Raw genomic sequence first — 21,007 nt, 5'->3', positions numbered from 1 at the left:
TCAGGCAGCAACACCGCAACAACCGAAAATGTGCATGTACAGCCGTACAGGTGTAGACTGATGACAGAAAGCCTTTGGTTTCATATAATAGGGGAAATACATACATATCGTATGTATTTCAAACAATATTCTAGCTCCTCCACCAACTGTTCCGTCGTCAACATGCCTTGAGATTAGCCCATTGTCAACATGGTTTAAGATTGGCCCAGCTAGGACGAGAAATACTCAAAATATAACCAGGGGTACCCTCTGCAGTCCAGTACAAAAAAGAAAAAAAAACAGAGTTTGGAACTGCGGCTTCATTTTGATAGCCTCTGCTCAGTAGGAGATGGCACACATAAGCACGGCATGTTGACACAGAATTATCTATTTTGATGAATTATTCTGCCAAAATTGACAATTTTAAGTTACAAAGGTGGAATAACCAGAACCCACAAAAAATGAGTCTTTGGATGGTATTCACATTTCCCAGCTTAACATCTGATTGGTCTCCCCAGTGCACCCAAAAAACCAGACAACCTAACGGTATATTGTGTTCCTCAAGAAGCTAGTAGCCTCTTAATTTCTGATTTCTGCTCAGACGTCAGCCTTGAGGGGAATTTGATGTTGAACTTGATCCTAAGATTTCCCTTCTTTGATGGATCCTTCGGAATTGGCATGCCCTCTCGGAGAACAACCTCCTCGTAGCCAGGGTAGACGACATTATTGATTGGTACTGTTAGGTTCCGACCATCTAGTGCTGTTACCTGAACTGTACATCCTGTCAAGGCCTCAGCCAAGGAAATCTTCTGTGTCATGACGAGATCATTCCCCTCTCGTGTAAACAGATCATGTGGTTTCTCATCAATCACGAATACAATATCCGCAGGAATCACATGCGGAGACTCGTTACCCTTTTCAGGAAAAGTAATTTTTGTCCCTTTCTTCCATCCAGGTTTTATGTCGATTGTTAGGATCTCCTCAACAACCATGGTTCTCCTGCCAATGCAGAAATACGCTAGTAAGGCACCAAATGGAAGTCTATTGCAAAGTATATAAAAATGGCATATCAAATATTGAAGACAACACAAGATAAACACAGAATGAAACAGACTGGATAAGAGCATGTCCCATATGACAAAAAAATGGAAATTAGTGGAAGGCAACAGTAACACTCAAAATAATCCGAAGCATAGTACTAAATAGCGGCCACTATTGCAGTAGCAGGCTTTCATAGTAATTTCAAGCCCAGTCAATTTCAATAATTACAGGTCCTAGACAGGTTAAACATGCAGAAATACAAAGTTGATGGTGCTAGCTTGCACATGCATGAGTTTTCTGCTGTTCCTGTGCAACTAAGATATAATTGTTTATCATGAATGTAGCTATGCATACATACCAGATCATCTTCCAGTTCTACTTATGATTGATGTCCTTGTATGCAGTGTACTTCTAATACATGTCTTATTATGATAAATGCCATCGTATGTTCATGGTTAAGTTAAACTTATGATTTATGAGTATTTTTTATAGTCCGCTTTAGGAATGTAACGCCGACAATATCCCCCACAATCCGCTACAACTCTGCTATCTACTTTTTGTTATCTTGATCCTAACGGAATAATATGACTCATACTCAACCAAGAGAAACAGAACCACAACACAAAATTATGTTTGGCCAGTTTGCGAAATATTAATTGAGTAGAAACCAAAGCAAAATATATCTTTGATGTGGTGACAATAAGAAACTGCTGATATTTGTAAATCTAATAATAAGAATTTCTATAAAAGTTGCAGAAACAATAACAAGCCTCGCTAAATTGATAAGCCAACCTCATGTCATGAGTATCCACTGTATTAAATAAAGTGTTCCACTTGAGTGGTGAAACAATTATATATAAAAACCAAGTGTTTCCTATGTACGAAAAAATCAGAATGAGTGAAATGGGATGATGACATTTGGGCCAATTAGGCAATGCCTGAACTTTAAATGGCTTCCAAACCAGTTGTTGCGCTTAAATGCAACCAGAACAATTACGCAACAAATCTTTGTCCAATAGGTTTTTAACTTCCAAAAACAAGTCCATTTGGTCAAAATGGAAGACATTAATGTGTCAAGATGCATATCCAAAATCCAAAAACCACCTTACGGATATGGCCACATAGTGCTGTCCATAACAGCGTAATCCTAAACAATGAGGGCACGGTTTCACGTTAATGCAGTTTTTCTTTTATTTGTAGTATAGCTCATCAACAACTGAAACTGAAAACAACATTTTGGTATATTAACACAATGAGTACTCAAAAGTGAAAAATCTGTAGCAATACTGCATTAATATAATGGTAGATGAAAAATCAATTGTGTCCAATAATATGGGAGATTATAAACATATCTTATATTTTTGAAAATGATATTGGTTTAACATTGACATGTACACATTTGACTCTGTTTCTCAGCATATTTTTAATTTACACAATATTGAAAGAAATATAAAAGATGATGTTGTCAAAAGTATGATATAAGAACACCTATGCATAAATGTGTCCATTCAGCAACAATTTCAACATCATAGACAAGATCCATCAACATGCTGATGACCAAATGTACATAGAAGGCTAGCGGAGCACTAACATGGGATGACTTGTTATAGGCTATTTCAAAAACAATAGACGTGTGAAACCACCCACCTGAATGAGCACAAAACTACTATTTCAATATCAAGACTAAAGCATTGCGATATCAAAGGAAATATGTCAAGTTTATAGTCCTAGAAGGAAATATAACCTGTTGAACAGAAGTCCTAACGAACTCTATACTATCACCATTAGTCACTACATTCTCATTCATCCCTAGGCAACCAATTTGACAAGGGAGTAAAAGGATGTTGATATCTCCTTAATCTGATTCTTAAAAAAAACAGCGCTTTCAAGGTAATGATGATATACATTAGACCTAGATTGTGACATCTATTCAATTGATAACAGGCAACCATAATCATGTGCAATTTGCCATATTATCAACTAGTGTGCAGAACTTTACTTTTGTACACGCCATGGTAATTCACATAATTCATAGACCCCACTTGAAATGCTAAAATGCTTCGTACTTTTTTATACATACTAAACGTATGCCACATACATATTCAGAAACCAATCCAGTACTGAACAAGGAATAACTTTAAAATGACATGATAATAGAGCTAATTACCCGCTAGAATCTAATATTTCCCGTGAAATTTTCATCTTCTTGGTGGTGCCTTTGTACAAGTCAGCTAGATTGCAAGGCAGTCGGTTCTCAATTGGTGCAGCCTTCTGGGGCCGTTGGGGAGCATGCATTGATGCCTCACCAGGGAACTGAGAGAAGGACCCAAATATATCATTGTCATACATCCCAAACTTTGATCCCCGCATGCCCCTGTCAACACCTCCACCCATACCACCCATGCCACCCATGCTTGAGAATGGGCTGGAAAATCCGAAGAACTCAGCAAATATATCATCCGCGCTTCGAGGGTTGAACCGGAACGTCGACCCATCACCCCCATAGTATGAAGACCCACCAGGCCCACCTGCTCCAGGAGGTGGCACCTGCCCTTTGAGCCCCTCTTCTCCGTACTGGTCATAGACTGCTCGTTTCTGGGAATCACTTAGCACCTGAAATCATGCAAAGAATATGAATTATACCATAACCATCCAGTCAATAATAAAGTGCATAATAGGGTTCCAAATTTCCAGTATGAGCTGCATCATAATTAGCTCATTAATACCTCCTGCAGCAATTTTTGTTCTAAAAATTGAATATAACATGCCATTCCCTGAAGTTACAAAACATACGTAAAGATCAAAAAGAACAGTGGGCAAATTCCAAAATAACAAAGAAGGTGGCACAATAACATCAGAATCCAGAAATACAAAAGGCCATTGTTCCCAACCTAAGGTCAAATGTTCCATATTGTTGCATGAAATGAATCGTCTCTTGAGTAACAAAGGCACTACATTGCTCTGTTTGGATCCCACAAGCACCGGGAAAAAATGCAGCATTTTCAGATCAAACAGCATTGCTTTGCAGCACCCAGATCTTCCTACCAACAACATCGCATCGCAAGAACAACCTCGTTTAGGTAATGGCGAACAAAAAAACTACTTCAATCGGCGAGCGGAGAGGAAATGGGGGTAAGATTGATCCCTCTCGTTTAGGTGCACCCTCTATACCAGCCCCCATTCTTGGCGGACCAACATCAACTAGGGAGCACACCGGGCGCATATATACAGATCAGAGGCGCAAATTCGCGAACGATGGGGAATGCGCATATAGATACAGAAGAAGGTGTTGTGACCTCGTAGGCCTCGGAGATCTGCTTGAACTTGGCCTCGGCCTCCTTCTTGCTGTTGGGGTTCTTGTCCGGGTGCCACTTCATGGCCAGCTTCCGGTACGCCTTCTTCAGCTCCTCCTCGGTGGCGCCCCGCTCCACCTGCAGCAGCTTGTAGTAGTCCACCCCCATAATGAATCTCCTCTCCTCTCCTCTCCTCTCCTGCGCCTGCCTGATGAATCTCGCAACGCCTCTCTCTCTCTCTCTCTCTCTCTCTCTCTCTCCTCTCCTCTCTCGCGGTCGAGGAGCGGAGATGCGGTGGGTGATGGAGGATTATTTTTTCTTTTCTTTTCCTTTTGCAATCTCGACGGGAGGAGAGGAAAGAGGAGGAAGGACGCAGCGGGAGGGTGTCCACGTCACGTCGGTTTTGCCGACGCGAGGGCTCCTCTGGGAAAATGGATTGGCATGTGTTGTATAAAAGTCATTGCTGTGTTGGGAACTTTGGACATAACCATTTCTTTAGATTTTGTTAATATGTACTAGTGCTATATTTTGGGTGATACATGTCGGTGAGATTTGGCTTATTATCTTTTTTAAAAAAAAAGAGTTTGGATGTTGTGTCGATAATGTTTAATTAAGTCATATTAGTACAATACTAGCATGTTACAATGGGAAAAAACAAAATTGTAATTATAACAAAGTATGTAGTATAGGAGATATGTGATAACATCATCATGATCATCTTGAGAAAACCATTTGATATATCCATGAATATTCTCGTGATTTTGCTTGAGATAGCTATTTCCCCGCCTATTATAAATCAAAATATTTTTCCAGTTGAAAACTTAGTTTTATAGTAGCTAGTACTATATGCTCTAGAAGTGTGTACTTATCAATATATAAATATTAAATATGTTCAAATGAAGACATATATAAACATTGTTTTGTTAACTTCATCACAAATGATCATTCTCGGATCGCATAACAATAAAGTTTCATTACATATGTTCCTTTTTCTACTCTTGAAGGGTTTTGTATTTGTTTTCTTACGATGGCGTGCTCTAATCGTCAAACAACAAACCAAGTGCATTGCAACACTCGCGTTGGATAAAGTGGCACATATCGGTGCAGACATTCATAAAGTAGTGTTTCCTTGTCGAATTGTTATGCTACGGGAGGAATTTCAAGAATATATAAAAGAAATATGAAAATAAAAGTTAGAAATTTTGATGTCCGCATTAATAAACTGCATTACTATGGGATAGTATTTTTCAAAGAACAAATCTTTGTATTTATATTGTCCGGGTTTGTTGTGTAACTCCCATTAACCTTAAGCATCTCACACATGTAATATCCACACACTACGGTCTCTCGGTGGTTGCTCGTCCTGTCTTTCAATTATTATATATGTTATTATAGAACTTTGGGCATAACCATTTCTTGATTTTATGGTATTATGTAGTACTATTATGTTTTGGATTATATATGTTGGTGAGATTTGGCATGTTATCTTTTTGAGTTTGGATGTTGTGTCGATATTATTTTATGTCATATGTGGGCAAGATTTAACTTGTTATTCTTATAGCTCAAGTAAAAAAAATAAGCATGAGCCAAAGTCTAGGCTTGATGACTTTTGATCTCGATCTAAGGCTCACCATTAGCCTGAGTTTTGAAGGTTGATAGTCATAAAAGAGGGTATTTGGATTTATTAGATGCTTCTGTTGTCTATAGTAATGGCATCTGATAGTAAACTCTAATCATTTGAGCTGTGGTTGATAAGTCATAGGAAAATATACGATACAAAATAATTTATTAGTAAGACTTTTGTACATATATTATTTGTGGTTTAAAATTCATTGTTGGCAATGAAAACAAATCAATTCTAAAGTTAAGTTTCACAATTTAAATTTTGGTTACAACTAATAAGCTAACACATACACGATAAAAAGCCCAAATATCTATACCAATCGTGGGTCCAATAGAAAATGAAGTAACTCTAAATAAGGAATCAATTTATTTTATTAAATCCATGAAACTACGTAAAGGAAATTCCTAAAATTTGGAAAGTAATTATCTCCCAATATAGGTCAATGGAATAAGCCACCCTTTCAGGAAATATGAAAACTAAATCCAAGTTCAAATCATCCACACACAAACTCAAATAAAATGGTAACTCTAAATATATTCGCTCTTTGGGCCCAATCCTCATTCCCCATCTTTTCTTCCCTTTTGTAGTCCAACCCATCTGAGCATCATCCCCCCTCCCCCCTCCCCCAACCTCCTGTTGGACCGGACCATCAAGGCAGCCCGGTCCAGCTCGACACGGAATGGATCATCGGGCTACCAAATGTCAAAAGACTTGGATCCCCTTCAAGGATGATATAAAAGCATGTACAATCTTGCATTTAGAGAGGGTTCTATAAAAGAGAGAAGATGATAGAACCGACTCTATACACTATAAGATTATTTTCAGCCACTCCTAGCTTAGGGCCAACCACCGGCCATTGTATTCTTGAACTCACATGCCATATGCCATTGCTCTCTGAAATGAATATATCAATACCACATCTTCCTTGTGTTAATCACAGTGGGTCTCACTCTCCATGGCACCCTGTGGTTATATACATTACAGAAGTTTTCACAAAGCATATATTTTTGTTATGAGATCTACACATAGTACGTTGTCTATAAATAAACACTACATATGCCCTAAGGTACTCAGGGAGGGTATTACTTATCACCACTCAACACCGTATTTACCACCTCCACACCAGCCATCTCCACTCCACTCCACCTTTAACCATGTGTGGGTAGAGCAATGTAGTAACACCCTTGTCAACGAATACAACTGATTTAACTATTGTGTATATATCCCGAAAGAGAAAAAAAGTAAAACAAGAGCGAAAAATGTTCCGAAAGAAAAATATCAAAGAAAAAAGAGGGCCTCATCATTTGCCTTATAACTTATAGACCAATGCCAAAAATTAAAATATTGAAGTTGATTTTAATATTTATTAACATAGTTTCTTTTTCAGTTTTATTTTTAAGTTGTCAAGGACACATACATGAAAGCTTTACTTATAAATTATTTTTTCACTAATAAACTGATGGAGACTTCGTGTAAGGGCATTTTGCTAGTTAATATTCCTAGTTACCAATAGAACCTTGCTATACGTACGACTTCTCCATCCGACTGGCGTACGACCAAAATCAGTGGCGATCCTACGTGTAGTTTCTCGGGATCCTCGAACCCCGGGTAAATTATCCAATTCTTACTAAGTTATATCATGTTAATTAGTATACAATTAAAAAAATAGATAATTAGTACGTATTGAACCCCCGGTAATTTCTGTTCTGGGTTCTCCACTGACCGAAACAGCAGAGCAGCACAATACATGACGGCGTGAGGCTTCATGTGATGTATAGCATGATGTTGATGCCGCGCGGCACTGTTTGTTTCAGCTTAAGATTATTGAACTAGATTACTATAAGCTGAATTATAAAAGCTAACATAGAATAATCTGTGAGTTGTTTGTTTCCCTAAATTATAAGCTGTTTGTTAGTTGTTAGCCACCCAATAATCTAAAAAAACACCTTTAGTGGATTGCTAAATTATATAGTAATCTGGCTTATAGATTATAATAATATATCATAATAAGCTATATGTTTTTTTAGCTTATTTCTAATAATTCAGATTATAATAATTCTAAGCTGAATCAAACGGGTCATCCAAAAAGTCAGACGCTCCGGTCGTTTGTGTAGCATTTTCGTTACTAATATTAGGGCATTTTGCTAGTTGGTACCGATATAAAATTGGGCCTACACTACAAAACCAGTGTAATTCAGAATTGAGCCCACGGGGCAACCATTCTGCTCCGCCCGTACCCGTCGCGTCCACCTCTCCAGTCCAGTCCGCCACCGCGCCACCATGAGGATCGACGCGGCGATCCTCGCCGCCGTCGTCGCCTTCCTCCTCCCCCTCCGCCTTCTCTCCCTCCTCGCCCGCCTCAGCCTCACCGGCAGCGCCGGCGACCTCCGCCGTCCCTGCGCGGCCTTCGCGCTCTCCGCCGCGCTCCTCGCCGCCATCTTCGCCCTCCCGCGCGACCACGCCAGGGAGTGCGCCGCGGCCTCCGTCGTCGTCCCCGATGACGGAGAGGGTGCCTTCCGCGGCGAGGTGCGGTCGGATATCGAGCAGCTGAAGCTCCAGCTCGCCAGGCTGGGTACGTGGGGACTGGGGAATTAGCGGCGACCCATACCCCTCCATCGATTCTTTTCGTGGCCTGAGAAATTAATGTATTTTTAATATCGCGTATGAGTTCTCTCCAATTTCTTCTATTCGTGGCCTGATCTGTGTGGTCAATTGCTGAATTATGCCGCGCGCACAGAGTCTATGTGGGATAACAATTCAAAACCATTGGATGGGAAAAGTGGTCCTTTGGAGGAGGATGGAGAGGTTGTGAGAGCAATGGGGCTGGATATTCAGTCCCTGATCAATGAGCATGAGAATATCAAGGTATGATGTTCTTTTAGGATTTGTCATATCAATTTCCATAATCCATAGTTCTGTAATTGGTTGCTTACAGAGTTACGGTGTCAAAAATTACGGTCTACACATGCATGATGACGGTTCTTGATCCTCCCATTAAGACCAGTGATTGTTTTTTATTAGGGACAGTTCTGTAACAAGGAGCAGGGAAACACTCATTTCTTTGTCTGATTGTGTAGGAAGGAAGACCAAAACAAATGACTAAAAATAGGTCACTTAATTAGTAATACCATGCGCTTCACTTAGCAACAAAACATTACACATATATATATACAAAGTTACATTTGTATTTTCGTACATCTATGGATTCGTGCGCCTAGGAACAACCTATACCTGGTACCTTACTGTCATTCTGATAAGTTGCATTTCCTACTTTTGGAATTTTGGTTAAATAACAGAATGCTTACAAATCATGCATTGGTCTTTTGTGCCTTCCAATCTTGTAGGAATCACTTTGTGGCTCATATTCTGATAATACTATCAAGGCAATGGAAAAGGAGGTTCTCTCTCTCTCTCTCTATCTATCTACATGTGTGGCCCCGTAAAATTGTGCACCTTTTTCTTTTTCAACTATGTTATGTGTCACCAATCACCAATAGAAACAGTTACATTAATAACATGTATAAAGTTTCTCAAGCTGTCCATATTCAATGTTTCTTCATACAAATGTATATGCTTCATTGAGAGGATTATCATGTCTTTTTTCTGCTAGAACATTGAGTTTGCAGTATTTGTGTTACATACAAACTAGAGGATACTGTTTCTATTCTTGGTCTTTATTTTCAGCCAGAGATCTTATGTAAGATAAAAATTCCTATTTGCATTGCTGAAGGTTGTTCTTGAGCATCAGCAACCTCATTCCAATCGTGAATGAAGCTGTTACACTCAAACGCCAGTCCCTTGAACTAAATTAGGTTAACTAATATTGCAACTGGAGTAACTAACCGCATTATTTGGAAACACTTTAAGAGTACATGAGTATGGAAAAATGGATTACAAAGTAAATAGTGACATTTTGTAAGCATGAAGCACTGAAAAACATCAAATACTAGCATTCATCTAAACTGAAATGCCATATGATCTGGTGAAACAATTTCTGAGTAAGTTAAGAAACCTACACATAAAACGTACTACCAGTAATGCAACTTGTAGATTTATGAAATATTTTCCCTTGCCTATGATTACACTTTATAATGGTTTTAATATCTCCCAGTATTTTCAATCACTACCGGCTGCAAACCAATCAGAAAAGTACGGGTGATGTAAAATTTCCATGCCTTCCCTTGCACCAATGAGCATATGCTCATAGCATGCTTAGCTTTGTTTGTACCAATCTTAGGTTATTTATGTTGCCCTTGCACAAAATGAATTACTTTGAGAGCCCTTCATTATAATTATTATAGTATAATATATTACGAAATCTGGTTCAAGGTGATCATCTCATGGATATTATGATTACAGATTCAAATTCTAATGGATGAATCAAGAAAGATGAACTCCAATATTCACAATATATGGTCAATGGCAAAGGATACAGATAATAGAGTCAGCGCTCTGCATTCAGATGTTAATATGGTAAGGTTATCATCAGTTTTGATTGCCATGAGTAACTACCAATTCTATAACATTTTATTAATATTAGTTTTTGATCATGCATTTGATTTATTGTGTTTTTTCATCTGAGATTAGAAACCTCACATTTGAATACATTTTTTTAAAAATGTCTTTCAAGCCTAAATACATATGAAGACTCAGTATTGTGCTATCTTATTTGGTAAATAAATTTGATGTGTTGCAATATTGTCATTCTGAATGTTCTAGTTCAATCTTGATGTGTTACTTTTCTGAGCTATTATGATTTTTTTGGGGGTGGAGGTATTTTGATTAATTCATCTCATCAGCATTGTGATAAAAGGTTCAGGTTCTAATGGATGAATCAAGACAGATGAACTCTAATGTTCGTGAATTATGGTCATTGGCTAAGGATACAGAGAGAAGAGTAGAGGGTCTACATTCAGATATGAGAAAGGTATCACTATCTAGGTTATTATTTATTTTGATTGTCTTGACTCTTGAGGTTGTTAGAAGCTGCATTGTACTGTTCCTTTGTGCATATAATTTATTTGAATTTGTTATATGAGAGTAGAATTTTAATTTTTCAAATTCAAGCACGTCTAAATTTATACTCTTGTTTTCACAATGTTTGTCTATTTAATTAGGATATGGCATTTTAGAGTGCTTGTCTATCGAGAAAACCAAGAGTTTAGTCATAATTCTACTCTCTACCCTTAACCTAATGCATGAAAGGGGTTGAGTCCTAATTGTATCATGCCGTTTAATAAGGGCAATGTAAAGCCGTTCTGTAGTTAATTCTTTTATGTTAAATGCCACCTTGGTCTTTGTGAATGGTGGCGTATGATGACTACAGTGTCTTGCAATTGCGCTGACACTCAAATATTCAATGGAGGGAAGAGGAGAAGAGAGATGAGAACTTGTGAATTCAGTGACCCTAGCTGTAAGCTTGTACATAAGGTCTCATTGCATGAACTGGTAGTTGTTGCTCTCGATATTGTTTTCTGGCCATGATGTTACCGATAGGCAATAGTGAGGTGTTCTATGACCAATTATCCATCGACAGCACGATTGCTCCTCCAAGCTATGTTTCTTTTAGATCAAAGGCTTTTGCGCAGCTTTTTACTAACAAAGCATAACGATTGTTCTCCTCCAAGCTATGTTGGAATTCTATTGGCCTTTTTTGCCATTCTATTTGCCTTCAAATATCGTCATGATGTTAACTTATATCCTACACATGAAATTAAAATATAAGCCGCTTTTGTTGTTTGTACTTCCTCCGTTTCATATTATAAGACTTTCTAGCATTGTCCACATTCATATATATGTTAATGAATCTAGACATGTATGTGTGCCTAGATTCATTAACATCTATATGAATGTGGGCAATGCTAGAAAGTCTTATAACTTGAAACGGAGGTAGTAATTTATATCTATTCTCTCCAGTATTGGAAGATTTGATCTGATTTCCTATTTCTTTCTTACTATACTACTCTAAGTGATCATGATGGTATAATATGGGTTTCTATGCTTTTTAATTTTTGTTATATACTAAAAAGTAAAAACATTAGAAAAGTATAGTTAATAGTTAAATGTAAATGTGTACATTTTTATCTACCTGTGCCATATAGCTTTTTTGGCATTTAGATGGTCATACATCACGCATTTGGTGTTTTGACTTTGACAACTGGACAGTAACTGTTCCTATTATTGTGCTTTTCCATCATTCATTCTTTTGTATTCTGAATGTTGTTCAGTTGTTTATATCATGGGTACGATGATTACAGGTTCAAATTCTAATTGATGAATCAAGAAAGATGGAGTCTAGTATATACAAAATGTGGTCATTTGCAAAGCAGACAGAGAAAAGGGTTGAAGATCTATATTCAGATGTGAAAAAGGTAAGATTATACTTCCTCAGTCATCTTTGAATTCCTAACTCTTTTTCAAATATAAGTCATAATAACTTGAGGCACCTTTTACTATCTCTTTTTTCCTTTGTCCTTTTTGAATACATATTATCACTCATGAACATGTATCCCACTATGTATAAATGAAGGGCAACGAACTCATTTGATCACTTTCTTAATCCTTGTGCACAAGTATAAAAACAGTTTGTATATGGAATCAGAGTCTCAGAGAAAGTATATATTATCATTTGTTTTGACATTCATCTGAACATATATCTAATGCAGAAATGCTGTATTTTTGTGGGTACGACTGCTGCATAATCCGAACTACTTATTAGCTTTATAGTGGGTGGTTAAATACATGTGCCTGACAGGAGGTTTCTGCTGGTGGTCATCCTTACTTTTTTTTTTAAAAAAAAATGTTCCAGATGAGATATAATTTTTGGAGACACCAGGGTAAAGAGAACTGTGTGGGAAATTCTAGAATAATATACCCAAAACTAAAATACCTTATTTTTCTCAAAAACACAGGAGGACTGCGCCTTATTTTATTAATAAGAAGAAGAAGAAGAAGAAGAAGAAGAAGAAATATGTACAAACGAGGGATCCAAAAGGACCCCTCAAGACCCCAAAAAGTCATCACAAAAAGCGACGCGCAACTAAAATACCTTATGAGAGGGATAATAAATGCAATATAAAATAGGCCCCGTTTAGATTCCAACTTTTTTCTTCAAACTTCCAACTTTTCCGTCACATCGAACTTTCCTACACACACAAACTTCCAACTTTTCCGTCACATCGTTCCAATTTCTTCAAACTTCCAATTTTAGTGTGGAACTAAACACAACCATAGTATTGGCCAAATGGAGTGCTTTCACGTTGGTCTTCTTTCCTATATCCAATTCAGCACTCACTGGAAATTCTGTGTGCCCCTACTTCACTTCAGCTTGGTAGTTTCCCCCACCTTTCCAGGAAGCCTGGGTATATAACTGCAGACTTGAATAGCCACCTATGAATGCTTTATGCCCAATTATTCCAACTAACTATTTCATCCTATCTTTGCGTAGCTTTTGCCACAGAATTAGCTGATGATTATTCGCCAGATAATATTCCTCTGAAAACATGAAAACATTCCAACTAAACTATTTCATGGATGGTCGCAGTCCTTTTGTATTTCTTTGGCAAGCCGTTTTGTACTAAAATCTGCCCTAATGGGCTTGTTTGAGTCCTTTTGGACTCTTTTCCTTCTTAATATAACGATGCTCAGCTCTCCTGTATGTTCGAGAAAAAAAATGAAAACATTGTTGGGTTTGACCAATGATTAAGGACTGCCATGATCTTCAACTGCTGCAGTTAACTAGTTAAGAATTTCCAAGATATGCAATTGCCAAGTGCTATTGTTCTGTTAAGTGTTCTGAAATGTTCAACAACTCACATTCAAAGTCTCTACATATTTCTATATGTACTGGCATGGTGTAGTGTATTCATTCATACTATGGAAGCTAAATATAGAACTGTGTGACTGAACAATTACCTGCAGATAACAGTGTCCTATTGCTTGCACATGAGAGTAGTAAATAATTTGAGTTTGCTTGCATATGTGTTTGTTAGGTTGATATCACCCTTATACAATGTTCCAGATAAGATAATTGTTCGATGCACCACAGTAGAAAATTTTCCTGGCAGCTTCTTTAATTAATGATATGGTAAAATAAAAACATTACAAGTAAATAAAATGCTTTATTCATTAAAGAACATGAAATATTAATATGGGTTTGAGTAGGGAAGTTTTATGATGATTCCTGCAGATATTAAAATTTCAAAATTTATATTGTTTATTTTTCTGTGCAATTTACCCTGTTTCAGTACCGTTGCACTAATAACATCTACACAGGGCTTCAAGCAGAAGGGAATAAAAGTTCCATCCTGGATGGATTGGTGATGTTGTCGACTCGGTGAACTATCATTAACCTTGGCGGAGTATAGTGCACCCCTTGATATTGTAAGTTGCAACACTACTTATTTAGCAGCTGATCATGCATTATCTATGTTTTTTTGTGATATAGATATATGTCACAATAGGTTCTTGGCGTAAGTTCATCATGTAGTTATCAGTTATGTGGTCTGCTCTGAATGCGACTGTTTGATGTCACTACGCCGCCATGGTACTGTACATATGTCGCCATTCGGTAACACGTGACCTCAAAGACTTGAGTGCTTGTAAATAAGTTTGTGTTAATCTTGTTTTGAAGAGTTCAAGGATAATGATCGCTCATAACTTTAAGTGTGGAATTTCGCTCTTGCTTTGGCGCAATCGAAGTGTCTTGTGGAGTAGACACAAGTGAGAGTTCCTGTCTGTCCGTGCCAAGTTGTGCTGTGAAAACCTAGTTCTTGTCAGCAATGAATTGGCTGTATGATTCTGACGTATAAGTGCTTGCGTGGTGCCTGCCAGATGAGCAAGGTCAAGTGCAACGATGAGCACACCATGTCTCCACGGAGAAACGTGTAGCAGAGGTACAAAGACACTGTTGATAGATACTCATACTACACAAATGATCCTGAGATGTTTCCAGAAAATGCATCAGCACATGATCTCTACATCTCCTGTTTATACCAGTAATTGCAGTCTATAAACATGAATTATACTCCCTCCGTATTTTGTTAATGTATGACGCCATTGACATTTTGACTAACGTTTAACCATTCGTTTTATTTAAATTTTTTTTTTGCAAATATGAAAATATTTATGTCATGCTTAAAGAACATTTGATGATGATCAAGTCACAATGAAATAAATGATAATTATATAAATTTTTAAATAAAACGAATGGTCAAATGTTAGATAAAAAGTCAACGGCGTCATATATTAAAATATGGAGGGAGTACGATTTATCATCATATAAAGAGTTTTTCTTCCTTTGTGTCTTCACCGTCGATAGTTTTTTTTTTCTAAAATATCCAAAGCACCCGAATTTATCTCTGTCCATTCCACTAGAGTAGAGTTGGATAAAATAACGCCATAGACACCCTTCGCCACCATGGTGCCTGTCAGGGTGATGGAGAGGAATTAGGGGAACCATCACAGTAGATAAATTTATCTAAATGTCTCTCTTGGTTTCCAGCTTACAATTTTCCAGCTTACAATTTTGCCACTCTAAAGAGGTTTTTTGCCTACGTGGCACGTCAGCGTGGCTTACAAATGGGAAAAAAACAGCGTGGGACTCAGCCGTGAGCTTCTCCCACTCTCCCCTTCCTTTTCTTCTTTGGCGTGTTTGTACAGTCACGGCGAGCTTGAGCCACGACCCCCAGCCCATCCCTAGTCGCTACGACCCCCAATACCACTCCCTTCCCGTGCCACCCCTCTCTCATCTTGCTGTTGCCACCCCAACAACCACCGTTGTAGTGAGTAGCTTTCGAGCACTAGCCCCACCGATTAGGGGTGGACATTTGGTCTAACCGAAAATTTTGGTCTCGGTTTTCGGTCTTTCGGTTATTTCGGTCTTTAAAAAGTGAAGACCAAATTTCAACGTAAAAATGTCAGGACCGACAAATTCGGTCTCGGTCTATAAGCAAAGACTCTTATTAGGTTTTATTAGGTTGCATGCCTAGAAGAAGTAGAAATGTAAAAAATAGAGTTTAATCCTATTGAACTTAGTGGATTGTAGGTTGCATTTAGACATTTTTTTGTTAATTCAGTCTTTTCAATCTATTCGGTTAACCGATGAGACTAATCGAATTGACCAAACAAAATTCTGTCTTTCACTACTTAGGAACGAATTGATGACCAAATTTCTCGATCTCAGTCTTTTTCTGCTCACCCCTACCACCGACGATGAGGGGTAGGCCCTCCACGCCGCCGATGACGCTCGCCACTCTATCCCCAGGAGTCTGTGTTTCCCCTTCTCTCCATCCCCCCCTCCGACACACACCGACGGGATGGACCTACTCCAACGACGACGGCGTTGTCGTGACGCTAGGATAGAGCATCGTGCTGCGCATGAGGTTCTACGGCTTCCAACGTGCCTTCCTCCTCCTCGCTGCCATTTGTCAACATGCATCGTGGCGCACATGTAGGGCTTCCACCTTGGTGGCGCGGTCGCCACCTGCTCATCATTGAGAGGTTCTTCGTTGTTGTGTAAGAGTCTTGGGTGTGTGTCCGCCTCAAGTACCTCGCGTCAGGTTGGCCAAGCACCCGGTCGCCCATGATGTCATGCCCGCGTGCATCGGAGAGGGAGATGGACACAAGGAAGAGGCTGGCGGGTGGGTCCCATGTTGTTTTTCATGTTTGTAAACCACGTAGATAAAGGTGACAAATAGTTAAGAAGTCACCTATGTAGAGTGATAAATTTGTAAGCTGAAAACTAAGAGGGTATTTTTATAATTGCCAAATGCAATAGTGGCAAATAGTTAAATTCACCCGTGTAAATCACCATTGCTAGATGGAAATGTCCCTAACCAGTAACAGAGCTTGAGAGAAATTTGAGGGGCTAATATGTAAAATTTATTGGCCATGGGGGCTAGCTACTGATGTCATAAAAAAAATGATTTCATTGATTTTCAGGAAAGTTGGGGACCATAGGAGCATGGCCCATGATGGTGTCTATGAAGCTCCGCCCTTGGCCCAGTGGACTGGAGCCCCTTCTACTTGACGGGTACACGATGGTGGTGACCTTAGCACGGCTTATCAATTTTTTTTTACCATCTTCCTATTTTAGTCCCCTTTTGATTATAAGGAAATTCAAAATTCACAGAAATTTTAGAGAGCTTTATTTCTACAGTAATGAACCCTGTGAAATCTTATAAAATTTCTATGGAATGTCTCTTTCCATGTAAATTTTGGAGGAAATTTAACATGAGGTAGAATCTAATGGAAAAAATCATTTGAGTGTTTATCTCTCCTCAAATTCTTGTATTTTTCCTACGGTCCAATTAAATGGTCATTCCTATGTTTATTATGTGTTTTGCAAACCTATGCATATTTGTATTCCTGTCAGAATTCTATATTTTTCTTATTTATCTGTTTTTTTATTTATGTGATTCAAAGGATGCCTTAGATTATTCCTAATATTTTACAAGTATGAGCAGATATCAGCTTATCAACTCCGTTTTAGCATTGACTACTCCCTCCGTTTCATATTATAGTCTTTTGAATTTTTTTCCTAGTCAAATGTTTAACCAAATTTATAAAAAAATTTAGTAACAGCTAAAATATTAAATTAGTTCTATTAAATCTAACATTTAATATATTTTGATAATATGCTTCTTTTGGGTTGAAAATATCACTATATATTTTTATAAATTTGGTTAAACTTAAAGAAGTTTGATTAGGAAAAAGATAAACGACTTGTAATATGAAACGGAGGGAGTAGATGACATATATGCACCATTCAACCACCTAGAATGATTTGCAATGAGTGGCATATCCATTCTGGTCTATATGCTGTTAATTCCTACTCCATCGTTTTGGTCAAATTCTGGCCAATATTAATTGATCGAAATTAACATGCCACTTGTTATACCGTTTCAAGCATGAGTTCTTCTTCCATCGAATTTGGCTTAGTTGATAATTAAATTATGTATAGGTAAAAACTTATTTATCTACGTCATACTTTCTTTCGTTACTACTCCCTCCTTCCTAAAATATTTAACGCCGTTGATTTTTTTAAACATGTTTGACCGTTCATCTTATTCAAAAACTATTGTGAAATGTGTAAAACTATATGTATACATAAAAGTATATTTAACAATAAATCAAATAATTGGAAAAGAATTAATAATTAAATTTAAATAAGACGAACGGTCAAACATTTTTAAAAAGGTCAACGTCGTCAAACATTTTGGGATGGAGGGAGTACCACTTTTAAATATAGTTACATGATAATCTCTCAAAATAAGTAGGTTTTTCCCTGTGCACCAGTAATAAAGATGGTGCCTGCCTCTGTGCCACTAAAAACTTATGAGCCTCCCTCTATGCCATCGTCGAACTTTATCGCGCCCTCCACAACATTCCGTCGCTATTCTGTTTAGGTTTAACCGTTTGGTATCTCTGGCATGTGGGCCCGGGCAAGAAAAATATCGTTCTTGCCATTTCAATCGCTGGCATCAACGTCTGCCTCGTCTTCCCTTGTCGCCATCGTCTCCGCCGAGCCGAGCGGACAGCGCCGCTGGCCACCCCTCCAACCGGCGCCCGACCTCCTCCTTTGCCCGGCGCCGCTCCGGCTCCTCCAGCCTGACGGCCTCCATCACCGCCGCGCTGGCCTTCCCCCATCCTCCTTGCCGCCCTGACCTCCTTCCCCGATGCCGCAGGGCCACCTTCAGGCCACGGTGTTCATCAGTGTCAGCGCTACTACCGGAGACGGACGCCGGCGCGTCGTTGTCTTCCGCGGGGAGGCGGTGGAACATGGGACTGGTGAACGCGATGGCCATGATGACGATGGTGGTGGCGGCAACGAGCGGGCCCGCCACGGCGCCTCTGACGATCTGGCCGTGTGGCCCCCGCGAGAGATATCGAGAGGTCACCGCCACGCAGGGCCGACCGGCGCCTGGGCGCCGCGCCGCCGTCGCCTTGGCCCGATCGCCGGCCTTCCCCCATCCTCCTCATTGTCCCGGCCTTCTTCCCCGATGCTGCAGGGCCACCTTCAGGCCGCCGCCGCCGTGCAGGGCTCGCCGCCGCCCGCCGTCACCCAGCCGGGACACCGCGCCGCCGTCGCCACGGCTCACGCCATCGTTGCCTTGGCCCGGTCGCTGGCCGCGCCGCCGCACCTAGCCTCGCCGCTGCACCGGCCGCGTAGGGCTGACTGCCGCCCAGCCGCCGCCCAGCCGGGACACCGGGCCGCCGTCGCCTCGGCCCGATCGCCGGCCGCGCCGCTGCACCTAGCCTCGCCGCGCCAAGCAACGCAAGGCGCGAGGGAGAGAAACGAAGAAAGCAAAGAGAGAAAGAGAGAGCAGGTTTTTCCCTGTGTGCCGTCTCAAGTCTAAGGACAACTAAGTCATTTGGCTGTGCAGTTACCCACCGTTACGACCAAAAACAGACGGAATGGTGTGAAGAGCGCAATAAAGTTTGACGATGGCATAGAGGGAGGCTCGAACTTTTTAGTGGCACAGAAGCAGGCACCATCTTTCTTAATGGCACAGAGGGAAAAACCTCCAAAATAAGTGTACTTAAGTAAGGATGTAACATATGAACTACGAATCTGAATAGCCTGTACAGATTCATAGGTCTAGTGTATCACATCCTTACCTAGGTGTAAGGGTGCAAGCGGGCAGGCTTGCAAACCCGCTTATATACCTTTTACCTAGGTGCACTTATTTTGAGGTGAACGATCCATTTTATAATAATATAATTATTGTATTTTTTTATTATAAACCCAAAAGGTTACAATTGTATTGGCCGAAATGTCCTAATACATTATAATTTAATATGATTATTTAATAGTTGATAAGGATGAGTTAATTCCAAAAAGGAATATTCCAAGGTTTGGATGAGCTTCACACCTCAAAATTTGGCAGACCAGTCCAACATAATTTCTCTCTCACTGACAAGTGGACTACATCCTCCCATCTATAAGAAAAGACGAGACCAGTCTAACCCTCATGCCAAACAGATAATGGAATCATCCAATTCTAAATAATACGGATGGGTCTAACCCATCCTTTCTTATCCTCAAACTAAACACACCCTACGAGGCCTCATATTTTAGGGTGGCTTTGATGGAGATTTTCAGACGCAAATGAAACAAGAAAACTCAATAATACATGATTAGTTAAGTATTAGCTATTATAAATTTAAAATTTAGATTCATTTTATTTTTCTAAAGAAAACTTTTTTATATTTTTTCCACAAAAAATTTTGTTTAGTCGTTTAAAAGCGTGTTAACCAAAAATAAGAAAGTTGTTGGTTGAAGTTACCGCCTAAAACTCAGTCTTACTCAGAAACTATCAAGTAGTTTCCAACTTTCCATACTTACCATATCATTTAGACAGTATATATATAAACTATATATCCAATGGATTGTGTCTTTAAATTAAATTTTCATCCAATCATCTTCATTCTCTCTCATTTTATCAACCAATCTCTTTATTTTTATTCTTGGTTCTTGTGTAGAGATGGTTTCTTGAATGAGAAATAGTTTCTTCATCTTTTTATCTCTCTACTTATTAACTCTCTTGCCACATCAGATTTTTACTCATGTGACAATATATTTAATGTTATGGATACTAGATGATATGAAGGATTGGGGATAGCCTTAGTGCAATGGTCACATAATTCTTTTCCATAAAGAATAGCAGCAAGCATTCGTCACTCAGCTCAGGGGAGAACCACCGCATAGCATGCATGGATCATGCTTTGCCGCATCCTCCGTGACGATATACGGTCCACAAGAGTCCGAAACGGTCCCCAAAAATAAGCCAAAATGTTGCCGGGGCTTGCGTCTGACCAACATTGATCGATCAGGTCGCAATGGGCCTCTATCTTTATCTCACTTCCCATTAACACGTTTATTAAATATATGTTTCGTGCGAAAACCTTTTTAAAAAATATATAAAAATACTAAATAAATTTATTTATTAAATTTATAAATAAATTTATAATAATTATCTCGTTTGGCGTGCTCCGAAAAATCTCGCATTCGTATCTAATTCGAGTCGAACGGGGCTTATATACTCCTCGTGCACCACCACCAAGCACC

General features: G+C 39.2%; 2 protein-coding genes across 10 annotated transcripts; one reads left to right on the top strand and one right to left on the bottom strand.

Moving 5' to 3' along the window:
* Positions 1 to 351: 351 nt before the first annotated feature.
* LOC4329116 (uncharacterized) lies at positions 352 to 4,649 on the bottom strand. Its single transcript, XM_015770318.3, has 3 exons — positions 4,317 to 4,649; positions 3,188 to 3,633; positions 352 to 978 (listed from the first exon to the last, which is right to left on the bottom strand). Exons 1-3 carry the CDS (start codon positions 4,479 to 4,481, stop codon positions 540 to 542), a joined length of 1,050 nt encoding a protein of 349 aa, XP_015625804.1. The 5' UTR covers positions 4,482 to 4,649; the 3' UTR covers positions 352 to 539.
* Positions 4,650 to 8,145: 3,496 nt separating this feature from the next.
* Positions 8,146 to 14,582, top strand: LOC9266427 (uncharacterized). 9 transcript variants are annotated; one of them, XR_010739575.1, is made up of 8 exons: positions 8,146 to 8,509; positions 8,675 to 8,802; positions 9,282 to 9,335; positions 10,297 to 10,410; positions 10,757 to 10,864; positions 12,195 to 12,308; positions 14,212 to 14,319; positions 14,400 to 14,582. XR_010739575.1 is itself a non-coding variant. In XM_066307868.1 (7 exons), the coding sequence occupies exons 1-7, from the start codon at positions 8,218 to 8,220 to the stop codon at positions 14,257 to 14,259; spliced, it is 846 nt and encodes a 281-aa protein (XP_066163965.1). In that variant the 5' UTR covers positions 8,146 to 8,217; the 3' UTR covers positions 14,260 to 14,582. The 9 variants fall into 9 exon arrangements, 5 of the variants coding, with proteins under 5 accessions (XP_066163965.1, XP_015622601.1, XP_015622602.1 ...); XR_001542763.3 differs by having other exon boundaries at positions 10,751 to 10,864; positions 14,224 to 14,319; XR_001542761.3 differs by having other exon boundaries at positions 10,751 to 10,864.
* Positions 14,583 to 21,007: the final 6,425 nt, after the last annotated feature.

This window comes from Oryza sativa, chromosome 2 (assembly GCF_034140825.1).
Source record: "Oryza sativa Japonica Group chromosome 2, ASM3414082v1".
In the NCBI taxonomy this organism is placed as follows: domain Eukaryota; kingdom Viridiplantae; phylum Streptophyta; class Magnoliopsida; order Poales; family Poaceae; genus Oryza; species Oryza sativa.
The sequence above is the reverse complement of the archived record's forward strand: the minus strand, read 5'-3'. Positions and strand labels throughout refer to the sequence as shown.

What these genes read in the sequence shown, in the direction of transcription:
- LOC4329116 (XM_015770318.3), bottom strand. Translation starts at nt 4,481, where the DNA reads ATGGGGGTGGACTACTACAAGCTGCTGCAGGTGGAGCGGGGCGCCACC. An exon ending in AGATCTCCGAGGCCTACGAG is followed by an intron (nt 3,634 to 4,316) that starts GTCACAACACCT and finishes GCATGATTTCAG; the next exon opens with GTGCTAAGTGATTCCCAGAA. An exon ending in GAAATATTAGATTCTAGCGG is followed by an intron (nt 979 to 3,187) that starts GTAATTAGCTCT and finishes CTGCATTGGCAG; the next exon opens with GAGAACCATGGTTGTTGAGG.
- LOC9266427 (XM_015767113.3), top strand. Translation starts at nt 8,218, where the DNA reads ATGAGGATCGACGCGGCGATCCTCGCCGCCGTCGTCGCCTTCCTCCTC. An exon ending in GCTCCAGCTCGCCAGGCTGG is followed by an intron (nt 8,510 to 8,674) that starts GTACGTGGGGAC and finishes CCGCGCGCACAG; the next exon opens with AGTCTATGTGGGATAACAAT. An exon ending in TCAAGGCAATGGAAAAGGAG is followed by an intron (nt 9,336 to 10,296) that starts GTTCTCTCTCTC and finishes TTATGATTACAG; the next exon opens with ATTCAAATTCTAATGGATGA.